Here is a 17,082-nt window from a genome sequence, read left to right as displayed (position 1 = left end):
ACACCCAGTACACAGGACAGGAGAAGTGGTGGGAGGAGTGCTGTTCCTTCCTGTTCCTGTTTCCTGTTTCCTGTTGTTTGTGGGTGTGTGAGGTCCGGGAGGCTTACCAGCGCTTTGTTTGCCGGGGGAATTGCTACCCTTTCCCCAGGGGGTGGCAGTTTCTCCCGGTATGGATCCCCGGGCCTCCGGCTGTCGGCGTTCATCACCACGTGCCGGCAGCCGTGGCGGAGATGCGCGAGTGGAGAGGAGGGCCTCCAGGACTGGAGACCTGGGCTTAGATACCTCGACGCTACTGGAGGTGGACGACGACGCGGATGTGAAGATTCCGCAGCAAGCGGCCGCAAGGTCGCAGGTAATGGAGGGCAGCCCCGCAAGTGCCGCGGGCAGGAGGGGCCCTGCTACTAGGAGTGGCCGCGATCCCTGCAGTGAGCCCAATGGAGTGCCAGGTGAGGTCCGGAGGGGTCCCAGGAGAGCAGCCAGCTTGGGATCCTCTCTGGACATTTTGAGTCAGCACCCAAGAAAACAGGATGCTGTGGAAAGGCCCGCTGCTGCACAAGCAGCGGGTGGAAACATGAAAAGTGCAGTGGCTGGACAAGCTGCCGGACGGACCGTTGGACGGGATACAGGGAAGGCTGTGGAGAAGGTGACGAGGCCAGAGGCTGAGGTAGGTGATTCAGCATGTGGTGTGTCTGTGTCGGTGCCTCAGCCCGGCAACAAAGTTACTGTAAAGAAGCATGGTGTCGGGGGTTCTTCCTGCCCAGCGGTTGAGAGACTGCATAATTGGGGTACTTTGGGCCCTAAGGAGTCTCCAAAAACCTTTTCCTCCCGGGTAGCATATTTCCTGAACATGCATGAGGAGGTCAAGAGGGAATTAAAAAGACTGAATGTGGAATTTAAAAATGTACAAATGCAACTTAAAATGGCGCCTAAGACAAAGAAGGCAATCCTCTCCTCCAGACTGGTGAGGTTGGAGGAGATAATCGCGGTTTTTGAGGAGAAGAGGGCCGCCATTGTGGAAAATGGCGGCCCATTCTTGGAGAAATTCAGGAATGACTGCAGGTTTCAGGGTATGTCTGGACTGTCTGGTACGCCTGGCCCCAGTTTGTCAGGGCAGCAGGCTGGAAGCCAGGGGAAGGTGGTACCAGGAACACAGGATTCGGAGGCGGACTCTCTGCCTTGTGGCCAGGGGGACCCCTCAGACCTGATTGCGGCCGCCTCCGGGGATGAAAGCGGGTCTGGGGGAAGGCTAATGCTGGAAGTCAGGCAGCTGGAGTCCCCGGTGGGCAGACTGTATTTTGGGGATGAGGAGGTCCCTGAGGATGAGCTGGTGAAAATCAGAAAGAAGAAAAATAAAACTGTAACGGAAGAAGTGCTTCGATTTGTGCCTTTTGAATCCGCTGCTGTGCCCAGCCCGGTTCCTGTAGTGGAATCGGGTCAAACAGTGCGGGAGATTAATTCTAAGATGGTGACGGGAGGTGCCCCCCCTTCCTGTAGTGGTAGGGTGGTCACAGGAAGCGCAGGGGGTAAAACCCCAAACAGTGTGGCGGACAAGGATGTGGTGATTGTGGACAAGGTTCAAGGTGGTGGTGCTGAGAAAGAGGATGTAAAGACTTTGGAACCTGGAGAGAACACTATGGTCGATTATCCCAGGACTGTGCGGGCCGTGGGGGGTGCGGGAGATGGGGAGTCCCCTGCGGGTTTTGCGGGGGGCTCCTCAGGGCCCGCCCCCAGTGATTCTCCGGTCTCTTTAGGGAACCCGACCAGTCCAGGGGGAGTGAAAGGTGATGCAAATGTGGTTGTTAATGGGATTGTGGGTAATAATGTGCAGGTGGCTGTGGGGGTGAATGAGAACGTAGACGAGGTTATAAATGAGGATACAAATGAATTGGTGAATGGGATTGTGGATGAGGAAGAAATTGAGATGGTGGATGAGGAAGCTTTGATTGAGGAGTATATTGCGGATACGGAAGTGGATGAAGAGGAGGAAGTTATGCGGAAGGAAGCAATGAGGAAGGATGTGAGAGAGAGGATGGCAAAAACAAAGACGTATGCGGGTGTTGTTTCGGGTGACTTTTTGCCCAAGGTTTCGGGCGGGGGTGACTTGCAACGGCGCCTCCTGGAGGCCCTAAAAAAAGGACCGGGAACTTCCATACAGGTAGAGGGAGGGTCGGTTGACCTGGCTTTCTGGACAGAAAGGCATGGTTTTAGGGCCTTCCGAGAACAAAGGAGGGGTGAGATCGTATGGACTCACCCCACACCGGGGAGGGACCGTAGGAATGTGGCCCGTCTCTATTGGAGGAGTAAGGAAGCAGCAGTTCCTTCTAGGAAGACTGTTGTGGAACTTCTCCTGGGGGCGGGGTTTGTCGCGAATGACATCTTTGCGCTCATACATCCCTACGGCACCGCTATGTTCGACGTCAGCTTTGTTAGGCCGGAGGGTTTGGAGCTTTTCTGGTCTAAATATGAGCTGATGAAGAACACCCCGGAGTGGCGGGGTTTTGCCGTCGAGGCCATCACCCGCCAATCGACTGTGAAGACAGTGACCGTTTTGACCTGTAATGAATCACTGTCTAGTGTAGACATCATGACTTGGCTCAGTCGATATGGTAGGGTGGGGCAGTTCCCCGCCAAGGTGCTCGATGAGCATGGCATCTGGTCAGGTGCCTGGACCTTCAGCGTGGAGCTGTTTGATCGGGGCAATTCTGTTGCTCATATTCCCTCCTCTGCCTTCATAGGAAGGGATAGGATTATGGTGTTCTATAGGGGCCAGCCAAAGGTCTGTCACAAGTGCGGCAGTCCCACCCACTTCAGCGCACAATGCGATGTTCGCATGTGTGCGAAGTGTGGGGACACTGGTCATCTTGCCGCATCTTGTAGGCGGATCCGGTGCAACCTCTGTGGGGACCTAGGTCACCCGTTTAGTCGCTGTCCGCTTGCCTTCGCCAACAGGGTTCAGGGCCGGGCTCAAGATCAGGCAGGCACTAGCCGCGAGGCTGGGTTTGTGGTTGGGGAGGAGCCTGCTGCCGGGACTGAATCAGTTGGTGAGGGGACAAGCGCTGGAACTACTAGCGCTGGAAGAAGCAGGCAGGATCCGAAGAAGCAAAGGCCGTCCAAGATCAGGCGGCTAGAACAACGCCGTAAGGATAGGGAACAGGTAGCAGCTGATCCTTCAGCTGGTCTTTTGGCTGGTCTGGCTGAGGATCCCGGTTGTAGTGACCCGGGGTACAGCGACGATGGGGAACCAGAGGCCCAACCTGTGGAGGCTAACCCATCCGCCAACCCTGTCTCCTCGTACGGCGAAAGCTTGGACGAGGGTGGCAGAGCGTGGTTGGAGGGTAGGAGGAACAAGCGGAGTAAGAAGAAGAAGAAAGGAGAGGGTCGTAAGCCCTCTCTGGAGTGGGACCCATCTGTCCCACTCATCCTTGACCAGAGGCCTAAGGAAGGATCAACTGGGTCCCCTCTGGTGGAAGTCTCTAATCGGTACCAGGCCCTTGACGAGGATCCCCCAACTGCTTCAGCTGGGGGGGAGGAGGGTGTGGTGCCAGAACGCGTGGGGGCCTCCTCGCAGGCTGCCGGGCCCTGTCCTTCGGGGGGTAAATTACCTTCTGGAGGGGGGGCCAAGCCTGGAACCTTGGGCAAAAAGGATGGTATGGATGTCTCTGTATGTTTGAAAAGACAGAAGGAGTGTGATGGTTCAGATGAAAATGCTGATGGTGGTGGGGTGGGGAAAAAGAAGGCTATCTAACTCGATCATCAATGATGGCGGAACTCACCCCGTTGACACTGGCAAGCATTAACGTTGCCAGTATTAAGTCAGACGCAGCTCGTTTCCTGGCCTTTGATTTTTTCAGCCGTATTGAAGCTGATATTTTGTTTTTGCAAGAGACCTGGTTAACAAGTACAACTCTGCTGGCAAAAGCCAAGCGAGAATGGCGGCTAGGTCCGTCTTTCTGGTCTCTTGCGGCCGAGCCACGTAGCGGGGTGGCGGTACTTTTTAAGACCGCCGAAAGAGTGGAATGCAGGAGGATAATCGAGTTAGAAATGGGAAGGTGCCTGATTTTAGATGTCCTCATGGGGAGACAAGAATTGAGACTAATAAACATCTACGGCCCACAGAGTAAGTGGGACCGCAAGTGTCTCCTCATGAGGATTAAGCCTTTTCTTTTTACCAGCCGGCAAGTGATCTTTGGAGGGGACTTCAACAATGTGACGAGGGCCTGTGATAGGGGAGGCTCCAAAGGTGGGCTGGATGCTGATAGCATTGTGTTGTCTAGGATAGTTGAGGATACTCGTCTGGTGGACGCCCATTTACGGCATAAGCCAGACCACGTGGATTTCACCTTTCATCAGGGAAATCGTAGGTCTAGAATAGATAGGTTTTATTTAAAGGAGGAGGCTGTTTTCTCGGCTTTAGAAGCCGTGGAAGTGGAATTCTCCGACCACTGTTTGATTATTTTTTCTTTGAATGTTGCAGAGACTCCCTGTATGGGCAGAGGTATGTGGAAGCTAAATTCATCTCTCCTGGAAGAAGTGACAATAAGACAGTCCTTTGAGGATTTCCTTCAGAGCCAGGAACCCTTGGTGGACCTCTGCAACAGTAAGTCGGAGTGGTGGGAGATATTCAAAAAAAGGACGGCAAGGTTTTTCCGTGAGCTTTCTAACCTCAGGAGCTGGGACAGATACTGTCTGTACCAGGAACTGAGGAAGAAACTTGAAAGACTGGTTTCGACGGGGGGTAGCCGTGAGGATATCTCTCGTGTGAAATCCTTGCTCAAGAGGTGTCAGTACGATAGATACGCCTCTTTGGTAGCTGAAAGGGATTTCGGGAAGTACCGCTCACCCGACCCCTTTGGAAACTGTAAGATGGCAGTAAAAAGTAAATTTGTGGTAGGCCTGGTCGACAGTACGGGTTCCCTGAATAGGTCCAAATCAGGGATCCTGGAGGTCGTCAGGTCTTTCTACTCTCACCTCTTGGGTAGGAAAGAACTAAATCGGGACAGTTTTTCAGCTTTCTTGGCTGAAGCTATTCCCAAGGCAGGAATAGACCCCTCTCTTGATGTTTTGGCAGAACCTATCAGGCAAGAGGAAGTGGGACTGGCCATTGATGGGCTTAGGCCCAAGAAATCGCCAGGTCCGGATGGCTTAACATCCGAGTGGTACAAGGCTTTCAAGGAACAATTAGTTCCTCTCTTGACCGAGGTGTTTAACGAGTGTCTTTCCTCGGGCACTCTGCCAAAGTCAATGGGTAAGTCAGCCCTGATTATTCTGTCAAAGGGTAAAGATCCATCCCGCATTGAGAACTGGAGACCCATATCGCTTCTCAATGTGGACAGGAAGATTCTGGCAAAAATACTTTTCTGCAGATTGGTGAAGTTTGCACCGAGACTTCTTTCTGGGGCTCAGCACTGCTCTGTTCCCGGTCGGAGCGCTTTTAGCGCCGTTCTCAGTGTCCGAGAAGCCGTGGAGCGGGGCAGGGCGGGTGTTTGGAAAGGGTTTCTGTTATCTTTGGACCAGGCAAAGGCTTTTGACCGGGTGAACCATGAGTACCTGTGGTCTGTTCTCTTGTGGTATGGTCTACCAGGGAGGTTTGTAGACTGGTTAAAAACTTTGTACAAAGGGGCGGAGAGTTTCCCGTTGATTAACGGTTGGTCGGGTCGACCTTTTGAGGTGGCTTCTGGTGTCCGCCAGGGATGTCCTTTAAGCCCTTTGCTGTATGTGTTTGCGATTGATCCCTTCATTAGAAGGGTAGATCGTGGACCGTTGGCGGGGGTGGGGATGGAACTGGTGGTGCGGGGGCCATCTCTGAAGGTGGTGGCATACGCCGATGATGTCTCCATTCTTGCCTCCTCGGAGGATGAGGTGAGCTGGGTGATGTCGGAGGTGGACTGCTATTCAGAGGTTTCTGGGTCTCAGATCAACTGGGACAAATGTGAGACTCTCTGGCTGGGGGAAGGGGATCCTGTTTTCGATCTCCAGGGCACTCTTCCAGAACCTCAGAAGTCCGTAAAGATCTTAGGCATCAATTTCGGCCAGGATGGAGATTATCATCAGCAAAATTGGGAGAGTAGACTAAAAGATGTCGCCCAAAAGGTGGACCGTTGGAAGGGATGGTCTTTATCCCTCAGGGAAAGGGTTCACCTGTGCAAAGCCTACCTGATTCCCGTGCTTTTGTATCTAAGCAGTGTTTGTGTTTTGCCAGGGTCTCTCTGGGGTACGGTCTACAGCCTCTTTTTCCAGATGTTGTGGGGAAACAGGCTGAACCTAATCAGGAGAGAGGTTACTTACCGCACAAGGAGACTAGGCGGGTTGGATATGGTCAACCCTGTGGTATTCTTAACAAATACCTTTTTGAAAATTAATATTGCAAACCTCTGGAAAGAGAGGGCTCCTTTGTGGGTAATTTCCTGTAGGGAGTGGTTTCGGCCTTTCTTCCAGGAATGGGAGACAGGAGGGCGAGTGAAAGACCTACGTGCGTCACATGGATATCTTCCGGCTTACGTTGCCCCGGTTCTGAGAATCCTGAGACGGTGGGGTCTGGGGAAGGGAGAGGTGGAGACCATGTCGAGGTTTTCCCTTGACAGGAAGGTTCTATCTTACCTTTTTCAGGCCCCACTGGCCTTGAGGGACTGCCCAAGTCAGGATCTGGAGGGTGGGCTGTCTTTGTTGAATTCAGAAAGGATCCCTAAGAAAGTTTGGGATGTGACTTGGCGCTGCTTCCACGGTAAGCTATATGTAAGGGACAATGTGAAGTGTAGAAACTCTGAGGAAAGGGGTTGTCCCCGGGAGGAGTGTGGTAACCTGCTGGAAACCATGGACCACTTCTTACTTCATTGTCTCTTTAATATAGAGGTATACAAAAGGGTGGGGGCTTCCATCGGTTGGCCTAGGCTGGCCGCCCTGTCCTATGCGGAGTGGGCCTATGGGGCTTTCAAAGACCTTGGTGGGAGGGACCGTCGCACTTTATTCGTAGTTAGTGCAGTGGTTAGGCACCACATCTGGTGTGCACGGTGTCTAGTGTCAACAAAGAGTCACAAAATCCTCCCGGTGGAGACGGTATATAGGAACATCATGGGTGACCTGGTGAAGGTACGCTCTCTTGAGTACGAAAGGTGGGGGGACCCCAAGGCCTCTCGTCTGTGGAGGGGCTTCTGTTTTGGGGTTCCTTAGCTGAGTAGTGCTCTTTTCCTGGTGGTGGGCTGATATAGCACACACATAGGTTTTTGTTTTGTTTTGTAGTAATGCAAGTATGGAAAGGCTTACGGGTACCGAACCATAGCTGGTTTAGGTGTAATAGTATTGGTTTATGGTGTCTATATTGTATTATATAGGTATGTTTTGTATTATGTTAGTGTATGATAATATTATATTATTATATTAGTATTGTTAAGTTTATAGTGGGGTTTAGTTAGGTTGGGAGGGGGCTGGGAGGGAGGAGGGAGTGTATATATTTTTGTTTTCTATTATATATTATATACATATATAAAAAAAAAAAAAAAAAAAATTATAAAAAGAAAAAAAAAAAGAAAAAAATATATATATATAAAAAAAAAAAAGAAAAAGGTGTTTTTTTTGTTTGTTGCAAACTGACTGACCCCAGTCCGACTGGGGAAAGACTAGGACTTCTCAAAGCTCGGGGTTTATCCCCTTGGAACTTTGGGGGTTATCAGTTTGCATATTTGCTGTGGACTGGTGGTGGGTTAGTTAGATTTAGTTCTATAAGTTGTATATAATTTGTATATCATTTGTATATAGTTTGTGTATATAGTCGGTATATAGTTTGTATATAGTTTATGTATATTGTGTATATATTTTATTTTATGGATTTTATGTATACGTGTAAGATGTAAATATGTATAGTATGGGGTTACGAAAGTGTTTTAAGTGTGAATAGTATTGTAGGTTCTAGTGGGGTGGTGGACTGGTCGGGATGGGTTTAGTCATGTGTTTCGTTTCTGTGTATAGATATTGTTATGGCCTTTTGTTATTTATTTACAAATTAAAAGAGTCCATATATACAGAATAAGAGCAGATACTGAGAATTACACCCAGTATACAGGACAAGAGAATTGGTACTGTGCATTGTCCATATATACAGAATAAGAGCAGATACTGAGAATAACACCCAGTATACAGGAGACAAGAAGTGATACTGTGCAGTGTCCATATATACAGAATAAGAGCAGATACTGAGAATTACACCCAGTATACAGGACAAGAGAATTGGTACTGTGCATTGTCCATATATACAGAATAAGAGCAGATACTGAGAATTACACCCAGTATACAGGAGACAAGAAGTGATACTGTACAGTGTCCATATATACAGAATAAGAGCTGATACTGAGAATTACACCCAGTATACAGGACAGGAGAAGTGGTGGGAGGAGCTGCTGTTCCTTTCCTGTTCCTGTTTCCTGTTGTATGTGGGTGTGTGAGGTCCGGGAGGCTTACCAGCGCTTTGTTTGCTGGGAGAATCGCTACCCTTTCCCCATGGGGTGTCAGTTTCTCCCGGTATGGATCCCCGGGCCTCCGGCTGCCGTCGTTCATCACCATGTGCCGGCAGCCGCGGCGGACATGCGCGAGTGCAGAAGAGGGCCTCCAGGACTGGAGACCTGGGCTTAGATTCCTCGGCGCTACTGGAAGTGGACGACGATACGGATATGAAGACACTGCAGCAAGCGGCCGCAAGGTCGAAAGCAATAGAGGGCAGCCCCGCAAGTGCCGCGGGCAGGACGGGCCCTGCTACTAGGAGCAGCCGCGATCCCTGCAGTGAGCCCAATGGAGTACCAGGTGGGGCCTGGAGGGGTCCCAGGAGAGCAACCAGCCTGGGATCCTCTCTGGACAATTTGAGTCGCCACCCAAGAAAGCAGGATGCTGTGGAAAGGCACAAGCAGCGGGTGAAAAAACGAAAAGTACAGTGGCTGGACAAGCTGCCGGACAGACCGTGGGATGGGATACAGGGAAGGCCGTGGAGAAGGTGATGAGGCCAGAGGCTGAGGTAGGTGATTCAGCATGTGGTATGTCTGTGTCGGTGCCTCAGCCCGGCAATAAAGCTATTATAAAGAAGCCTGGTGTCGGGGGTTCTTCCTGCCCAGCAGCTGAGAGACTGCTTAATTGGGGTATTTTGGGCCCTAAAGAGCCTTCACAAACCTTTTCCTCCCGAGTAGCATATTTTCTGAACATGCATGAGGAGGTCAACAGGGAATTGAAAATACTTAATGTGGAGTATAAAAATGTACAAATGCAACAGAAAATGGCTCCTAAGACAAAGAAGGCAATCCTCTCCTCCAGACTGGTGAAGTTGGAGGAGGTAATCGTGGTTTTGGAGGAGAAGAGGGCAGCCATTGAGGAAAATGGCGGCCCATTATTGGAAAAAATTAAAAAATGACTGCAGGTTTCAGGGTATGTCTGGACTATCCGGTACGCCTGGCCCCAGTCTGTCAGGGCAGCAGGCTGGGAGCCAGGGGAAGGTGGTTCCTGGAACACAAGATTCGGAGGTGGACTCTCTGCCTTGTGGCCAGGGGGACCCCTCAAACCTGATTGCGGCCACCTCCGGGGATGAAAGCGGGTCTGGGGGAAGGCTAATGGTGGAAGTCAGGCAGCTGGAGTCCCCGGTGGGCAGACTGTATTTTGGGGATGAGGAGGTCCGTGAGGATGAGCTGGTGAAAATCAGAGAGGAGAAAAATAAAACTGTTGAAGAAGTGCTTTGATTTGTGCCTTTTGAATCCGCTGCTGTGCCCAGCCCGGTTCCTGTAGTGGAATTGGGTCAAACAGTGTGACGGACAAGGTGGTGAGGAGGGCGGAGAAGGATGTGATGATTGCGGACAAGGTTCAAGGTGGTGGGGCTGAGAGAGAGGAAAATAAAGCATTAGAAACTGATAAAACTGTCAAAAATGGGAAAAGACCATTAGAATCAGTGGAAGGTGTAAAGACTTTGGAACCTGGGGAGAACACTATGGTTGAGTATCCCAGGACTGTGCGGGCCGTGGAGGGTGTGGGAGGTGGGGAGTCCCCTGCAGGTTTTGCGGGGGGCTCCTTAGGGCCCGTCCCCAGTGGTACTGCGGTCTCTTTAGGGAACCCGACCAGTCCAGATGGAGTGAAAGGTGATACAGTTGGAAAAATAAAGGTTGATGCAAAAACAAATATGGATGCAAATGTGGTTGTGAATGGGATTGTGGGTAATGATGTGCAGGTGGCTGTGGGGGTGAATGAGAACGTAAACGAGGTTATAAATGAGGCTACAAATGAACTGGTGAATGGGATTGTGGATGAGGGAGAAATTGAGATGATGGATGAGGAAGTTTGATTGAGGAGTATATTGCGGATATGGAAGTGGATGAAGAGGAGGAATGTTATGCGGAAGGAAGTAATGAGGAAGGATGTGAGAGAGAGAATGGCAAAAACAAAACAAAGATGTATGCGGGTGTTGTTTCGGGTGACTCTTTGCCCAAGGTTTCGGGCGGGGGTGACTTGCAACGGCGCCTCCTGGAGGCCCTAAAAAAAGGACCAGGGACTTCCATACAGGTAGAGGGAGGGTCGGTTGACCTGGCTTTTTGGACAGAAAGGCATGGTTTTAGGGCCTTCCGAGAACAAAGGAGGGGTGAGATCGTCTGGACTCACCCCACACCGGGGAAGGACCGTAGAAATGTGGCCCGTCTCTATTGGAGGAGTAAGGAAGCAGCAGCTCCTTCTAGGAAGACTGTTGTGGAACTTCTCCTGGGGGCGGGGTTTGTCACAAATTACATCTTTGCGCTCATACATCCCTACGGCACTGCTATGTTTGATGTCAGCTTTGTTAGGCCGGAGGGTTTGGAGCTTTTCTTGTCTAAATATGAGCTGATGAAGAACACCCCGGAGTGGCGGGGTTTTGCCGTCGAGGCCATCACCCGCCAATCTACTGTGAAGACATTGACCGTTTTGACCTGTAATGAATCACTGTCTAGTGTAGACATCATGACTTGGCTTAGTCGATATGGTAGGGTGGAACAGTTCTCCACCAAGGTGCTCGATGAGCATGGCATCTGGTCGGGTGCCTGGACTTTCAGCGTGGAGCTGTTTGATCGGGGCAATTCTGTTGCTCATATTCCCTTCTCTGCCTTCATAGGAAGGGATAGGATTATGGTGTTCTATAGAGGCCAGCCAAAGGTCTGTCACAAGTGCGGCAGTCCCACCCACTTCAGCGCACAATGTGATGTTCGCATGTGTGCGAAGTGTGGGGACACTGGTCATCTTGCTGCATCTTGTAGGTGGATCCGGTGCAAACTCTGTGGGGACCTAGGTCATCCGTTTAGTCGCTGTCCGCATGCCTTCGCCAACAGGGTTCAGAGCCGGGCTCAAGATCAGGCAGGCACTAGCCGTGGGGCTGGGTCTGTGGTTGGGGAGGAGCCTGCTGCCGGGACTGAATCAGTTGGTGAAGGGACGAGCTCTGTAACTACTAGCGCTGGAAGAAGCAGACAGGATCCAAAGAAGAAAAGGCCATCAAGGATCAGGTGGCAAGAACAACGCCTCAATGATAGGGAACAGGTGGCAGATGACCCTTCAGCTGGTCTTTCGGCTGGTCTGGCTGAGGATCCCGGTTGTAGTGACCCGGGGTACAGCGACGATGGGGAACCAGAGGCCCAACCTGTGGAGGCTAACCCATCCGCCAACCCTGTCTCCTTGTACGGCGAAAGCCTGGACGAGGGTGGCAGAGCGTGGTTGGAGGGTAGGAGGAACAAGCAGAGTAAGAAGAAGAAGAAAGGAGAGGGTCGTAAGCCCTCTCTGGAGTGGGACCCATCTGTCCCACTCATCCTCGACCAGAGGCCTAAGGAAGGATCAACTGGGTCCCCACTGGTGGAAGTCTCTAATCTGTACCAGGCCCTTGACGAGGATCCCCCAACTGCTTCAGCTGGGGGGGGGGGGGAGGAGAGTGTGGTGCCAGAGGGCGCGGGGGCCTCCTCGCAGGATGCTGGGCCCTGTCCTTCGGGGGGTAAATTACCTTCTGAAGGGGGGGGGCCAAGCCTGGAACCTTGGGCAAAAAGGATGGTATGGATGTCTCTGTATGTTTGAAAAGACAGAAGGAGTGTGATGGTTCAGATGAAAATGCTGATTGTGGTGGGGTGGGGAAAAAGAAGGCTATCTAACTCGATCATCAATGATGGTGGAACTCAACCCGTTGACACTGGTAAGCATTAACGTTGACAGTATTAAGTCAGACGCAGCTCGTTTCCTGGCCTTTGATTTTTTTCAGCCGTATTGAAGCTGATATTTTTTTTTGCAAGAGACCTGGTTAACAAGTACAACTCTGCTGGCAAAAGCCAAGCAAGAACGGCGGCTAGTTCCGTCTTTCTGGTCTCTTGCGGCCGAGCCACGTAGTGGGGTGGCGGTACTTTTTAAGACTGCCGAAAGAGTGGAATGCAGGAGGATAATCGAGTTAGAAATGGGAAGGTGCCTGATTTTAGATGTCCTCATGGGGAGACTAGAATTGAGACTAATAAACATCTATGGCCCACAGAGTAAGTGGGACTGCAAGTGTCTCCTTATGAGGATTAAGCCTTTTCTTTTTACCAGCCGGCAAGTGATCTTTGGAGGGGACTTCAACAATGTGACGAGGGCCTGTGATAGGGGAGGCTCCAAAGGTGGGCTGGATGCTGATAGCGTTGTGTTGTCTAGGATAGTTGAGGATACTCGTCTGGTGGACGCCCATTTACGGCATAAGCCAGACCACGTGGATTTCACCTTTCATCAGGGAAATCGTAGGTCTGGAATAGATAGGTTTTATTTAAAGGAGGAGGCTGATTTCTAAGCTTTAGAAGCCGTGGAAGTGGAATTCTCCGACCACTGTTTGATTATTTTCTCTTTGAATGTTGCAGAGACTCCCTGTATGGGCAGAGGAATGTGGAAGCTGAATTCATCTCTCCTGGAAGAAACGACAATAAGACAGTCCTTTGAGGATTTCCTTCAGAGCCAGGAACCTTTGGTGGACCTCTGCAGCAGTAAGTCGGAGTGGTTGGAGATATTCAATAAAAGGACGGCGAGGTTTTTCCGTGAGCTTTCTAACCTCAGGAGCTGGGATAGATACTGTCTGTACCAGGAACTGAGGAAGAAACTTGAAAGGCTGGTTTCGACGGGGGGTAGCCGTGAGGATATCTCTCGTGTGAAATTCTTGCTCAAGAGGTGTCAGTACGATAGATACGCCTCTTTGGTTGCTGAAAGGGATTTCATGAAGTACCGCTCACCCGACCCCTTTGGAAACTGTAAGATGGCAGTAAAAAGTAAATTTGTGGTAGGCCTGGTCAACAGTACGGGTTCCCTGAATAGGTCCAAATCAGGGATCCTGGAGGTAGTCAGGTCTTTCTACTCTCACCTTTTGGGTAGGAAAGAACTAATCAGGACAGTTTTTCAGCTTTCTTGGCTGAAGCTATTCCCAGGGCAGGAATAGACCCCTCTCTTGATGTTTTGGCAGAACCTATCAGGCAAGAGGAAGTGGGACTGGCCATTCATGGGCTTAGGCCCAAGAAATCGCCAGGTCCAGATGGCTTAACATCCGAGTGGTACAAGGCTTTCAAGGAACAATTAGTTCCTCTCTTGACTGAGGTGTTTAACGAGTGTCTTTCCTCGGGCACTGTGCCAAAGTCAATGGGTAAGTCAGCCCTGATTATTATGTCAAAAGGTAAAGATCCATCCCGCATTGAGAACTGGAGACCCATATCGCTTCTCAATGTGGACAGGAAGATTCTGGCAAAAATACTTTTCTGCAGATTGGTGAAGTTTGCACCGAGACTCGTTTCTGAGGCTCAGCACTGCTCTGCTCCCGGTCGGAACGCTTTTAGCGCCGTTCTCAGTGTCCGAGAAGCCGTGGAGCGGGGCAAGGCGGGCCTTTGGAAAGGATTTCTGTTATCTTTGGACCAGGCGAAGGCTTTTGACCGGGTGAACCATGAGTACCTGTGGTCCGTTCTCTTGTGGTATGGTCTACCCGGGAGGTTTGTAGACTGGTTAAAAACTTTGTACAAAGGGGCGGAGAGTTTCCCGTTGATTAATGGTTGGTCGGGTCGACCTTTTGAGGTGGCTTCTGGTGTCCGCCAGGGATGTCCTTTAAGCCCTTTGCTGTATGTGTGTCACGACTGTGACTGATCCAGACAGGTCTGGGAGGAGAAGGTCGCAGCGACTTGTTACTCGCGATAGCTTGTGAGTTTGCTCCGTGGTTCAGGGTACGTCATCTGGGTTTTGCCTTGTGAACCTTTTTGTCCTGACTGGGAGTTTGTAGGCATCCTTCTCAGGTGAGTCCTGTCTGCCACTCCCAGCTACTATATTAGTTTCAGTTTCACTTGCAGTCATTGCCAGATATAGTCCTTACTTCCAGTGCTACTCTGACCTTGGAAGGAGATCGTTTGATGGTGTTGCTGTGGAGCTCTTGTCCGGCGTGGACTGTCGTGTTTGGGATCGCCTTCTCTGCTCGTGACTGGATAAGTCTATCTGCTGTTGTTTGTTTGTTGCTGTCTTCCCCTGTTGTTTTCCTAGACGTGAGTGATGGTGACTAGTGCTCCCATCGGCCTTTCCCCAGTCCAGTCTTGTTAGGGCGACTGAGGGTTTAGGCATCCTGCTCGCCGCACGGGTTCACACCCCGTCTAGGGTATCAGGGCAGACAGGTGCCAGCTTAGGGTTAGTCAGGGGTGGCCATTCTATTTCCCATCCGTAGATAAGGGTCCCCCTTCCCCTCCGTCTGGTGCGACACGACTGCTGCTGGGCTAGCGGTCGTGACAATGTGTTTGCGATTGATCCCTTCATTAGAAGGGTAGATCGTGGACCATTGGCGGGGGTGGGGATGGAACTGGCGGTGCGGGGGCCATCTCTGAAGGTGGTGGCGTACGACGACGATGTCTCCATTCTTGCCTCTTCGGAAGAGGAGGTGAGATGGGTGATGTCAGAGGTGGTCCGCTATTCAGAGGTTTCTGGGTCTCAGATCAACCGGGACAAATGTGAGACTCTTTGGCTGGGGGAAGGGGATCCTGTCTTCGATCTCCAGGGCACTCTTCCAGAACCCCAGAAGTCTGTAAAGATCTTAGGTATCAATTTTGGCCAGGATGGAGATTATCATAAGCAAAATTGTGCAAAGCCTACCTGATTCCCATGCTTCTGTATCTTAGCAGTGTTTGTGTTTTGCTAGGGTCTCTCTGGGGTACGGTCTACAGCCTCTTTTTCCAGATGTTGTGGGGAAACAGGCTGAACCTAATCAGGAGAGAGCTTACTTACCGCACAAGGAGACTAGGCGGGTTGGATATGGTCAACCAGGTGGTATTCTTAAAAAATACCTTTTTGAAAATGAATATTGCAAACCTCTGGAAAGAGAGGGCTTCTTTGTGGGTAATTTCCTGTAGGGAATGGTTTCGGCCCTTCTTCCAGGAATGGGAGACAGGAGGGCGAGTGAAAGACCTACGTGCGTCACATGGATATCTTCCGGCTTATGTTGCCCCGATTCTGAGAATTCTGAGATGGTGGGGTCTGGGGAAGGGAGAGGTGAAGACCATGTCGAGGTTTTCCCTTGACAGGAAGGTTCTATCTTACCTTTTTCAGGCCCCACTGGCCTTGAGGGACTGCCCAATTCAGGATCTGGAGGGTGGGCTGTCTTTGTTGAATTCAGAAAGGATCCCTAAGAAAGTTTGGGATGTGACTTGGCGCTGCTTCCACGGTAAGCTATATGTAAGGGACAATGTGAAGTGTAGAAACTCTGAGGAAAGGGGTTGTCCCCGGGAGGAGTGTGGTAACCTGCTGGAAACCATGGACCACTTCTTACTTCATTGTCTCTTTAATATAGAGGTATACAAAAGGTTGGAGGCTTCCATCGGTTGGTCTAGGCTGGCCGCCCTGTCCTATGCAGAGTGGGCCTATGGGGCTTTCAAAGACCATGGTGGGAGGGACCGTCGCACTTTATTCTTAGTTAGTGCAGTGGTTAGGCACCACATCTGGTGTGCACGGTGTCTAGTGTCAACAAAGAGTCACAAAATGCTTGGGGGACCTGGTGAAGGTACGCTCTCTTGAGTACGAAAGGTGGGGGGACCCCAAGGCCTCTCGTCTGTGGAGGGGCTTCTGTTTTGGGGTTGCTTAGCTAAGTACAGTAGTACTCTTTTCCTGGTGGTGGGCTGATATTGCGCACTCATAGGTTTTTGTTTTGTTTTGTAGTAATGTAGGTATGGAAAGGCTTACGGGTACCGAACCATAGCTGGTTTAGGTGTAATAGTATTGGTTTATGGTGTCTATATTGTATTTATATTTATAGTGTATTTATTTTGTACTATTGTATTCTATAGGTATGTTTTGTATTATGTTAGTGTTATGATAATATATTATTATATTAGTATTGTTAAGTTTATAGTGGGGTTTAGTTAGGTTGGGAGCGGGCCTGGGAGGGAGGAGGGAGTGTATATATTTTTCTTTTCTATTATATATTATATACATATATATAAAAAAAACAAATTGGTGTTTTTTTTTTTTGCAAACTGACTAACCCCAGTCCGACTGGGGAAAGACTAGGACTTCTCAATGCTTGGGGTTTATCCCCTTGGAACTTTGGGGGTTATCAGTTTGCATATTTGCTGTGGACTGGTGGTGGGTTAGTTAGATTTAGATCTATAAGTTGTATATAATTTGTAGATAGTTTGTATATATAGTTAGTATATAGTTAGTATATAGTTTATGTATATTGTGTATATATTTTATTTTATGGATTTTATGTATATACGTGTAAGATGCAAATATGTAAATATGTATAGTATGGGGTTACGAAAGTGTTTTAAGTGTGAATAGTATTGTAGGTTCTAGTGGGGTGGTGGACTGGTCGGGGTGGGTTTAGTAATGTGTTTAGTTTCTTTGTATAGATATTGTTATGGCCTTTTGTTATTTATTTATTTACAAATTAAAAGAGTCCATATATACAGAATAAGAGCAGATACTGAGAATTACACGCAATATACAGGAGACAAGAAGTGATACTGTACAGTGTCCATATATACAGAATAAGAGCAGATACTGAGAATTACACACAGCATACAGGACAAGAGAAGTGGTACTGTGCAGTGTCCATATATACAGAATAAGATCAGATAC

At 49.9% G+C, this 17,082-nt stretch overlaps 1 protein-coding gene across 1 annotated transcript; it reads left to right on the top strand.

The window, feature by feature from the left end:
* The first annotated feature begins 3,635 nt into the window (after positions 1-3,635).
* Positions 3,636-15,103, top strand: LOC121001931. Its single transcript, XM_040433232.1, has 3 exons — positions 3,636-4,597; positions 12,852-13,206; positions 14,770-15,103. Exons 1-3 carry the CDS (start codon positions 3,757-3,759, stop codon positions 15,101-15,103), a joined length of 1,530 nt encoding a protein of 509 aa, XP_040289166.1. The 5' UTR covers positions 3,636-3,756.
* Positions 15,104-17,082: the final 1,979 nt, after the last annotated feature.

This window comes from Bufo bufo, chromosome 1 (assembly GCF_905171765.1).
Source record: "Bufo bufo chromosome 1, aBufBuf1.1, whole genome shotgun sequence".
NCBI classification, from domain to species: Eukaryota; Metazoa; Chordata; class Amphibia; order Anura; family Bufonidae; genus Bufo; species Bufo bufo.
Note: the sequence above shows the minus strand (reverse complement) of the source record. Positions and strands in the feature narration are given on the sequence as shown.

Bases quoted from the DNA above. Each gene is read 5' to 3' on its own strand.
- LOC121001931 (XM_040433232.1), top strand. From the start codon at position 3,757: ATGATGGCGGAACTCACCCCGTTGACACTGGCAAGCATTAACGTTGCC. The intron at 4,598-12,851 runs GTAAGTCGGAGT...TGAATGTTGCAG, and splicing joins CTTGGTGGACCTCTGCAACA to AGACTCCCTGTATGGGCAGA. The intron at 13,207-14,769 runs GTACCGCTCACC...TCCCTTCATTAG, and splicing joins GCTGAAAGGGATTTCATGAA to AAGGGTAGATCGTGGACCAT.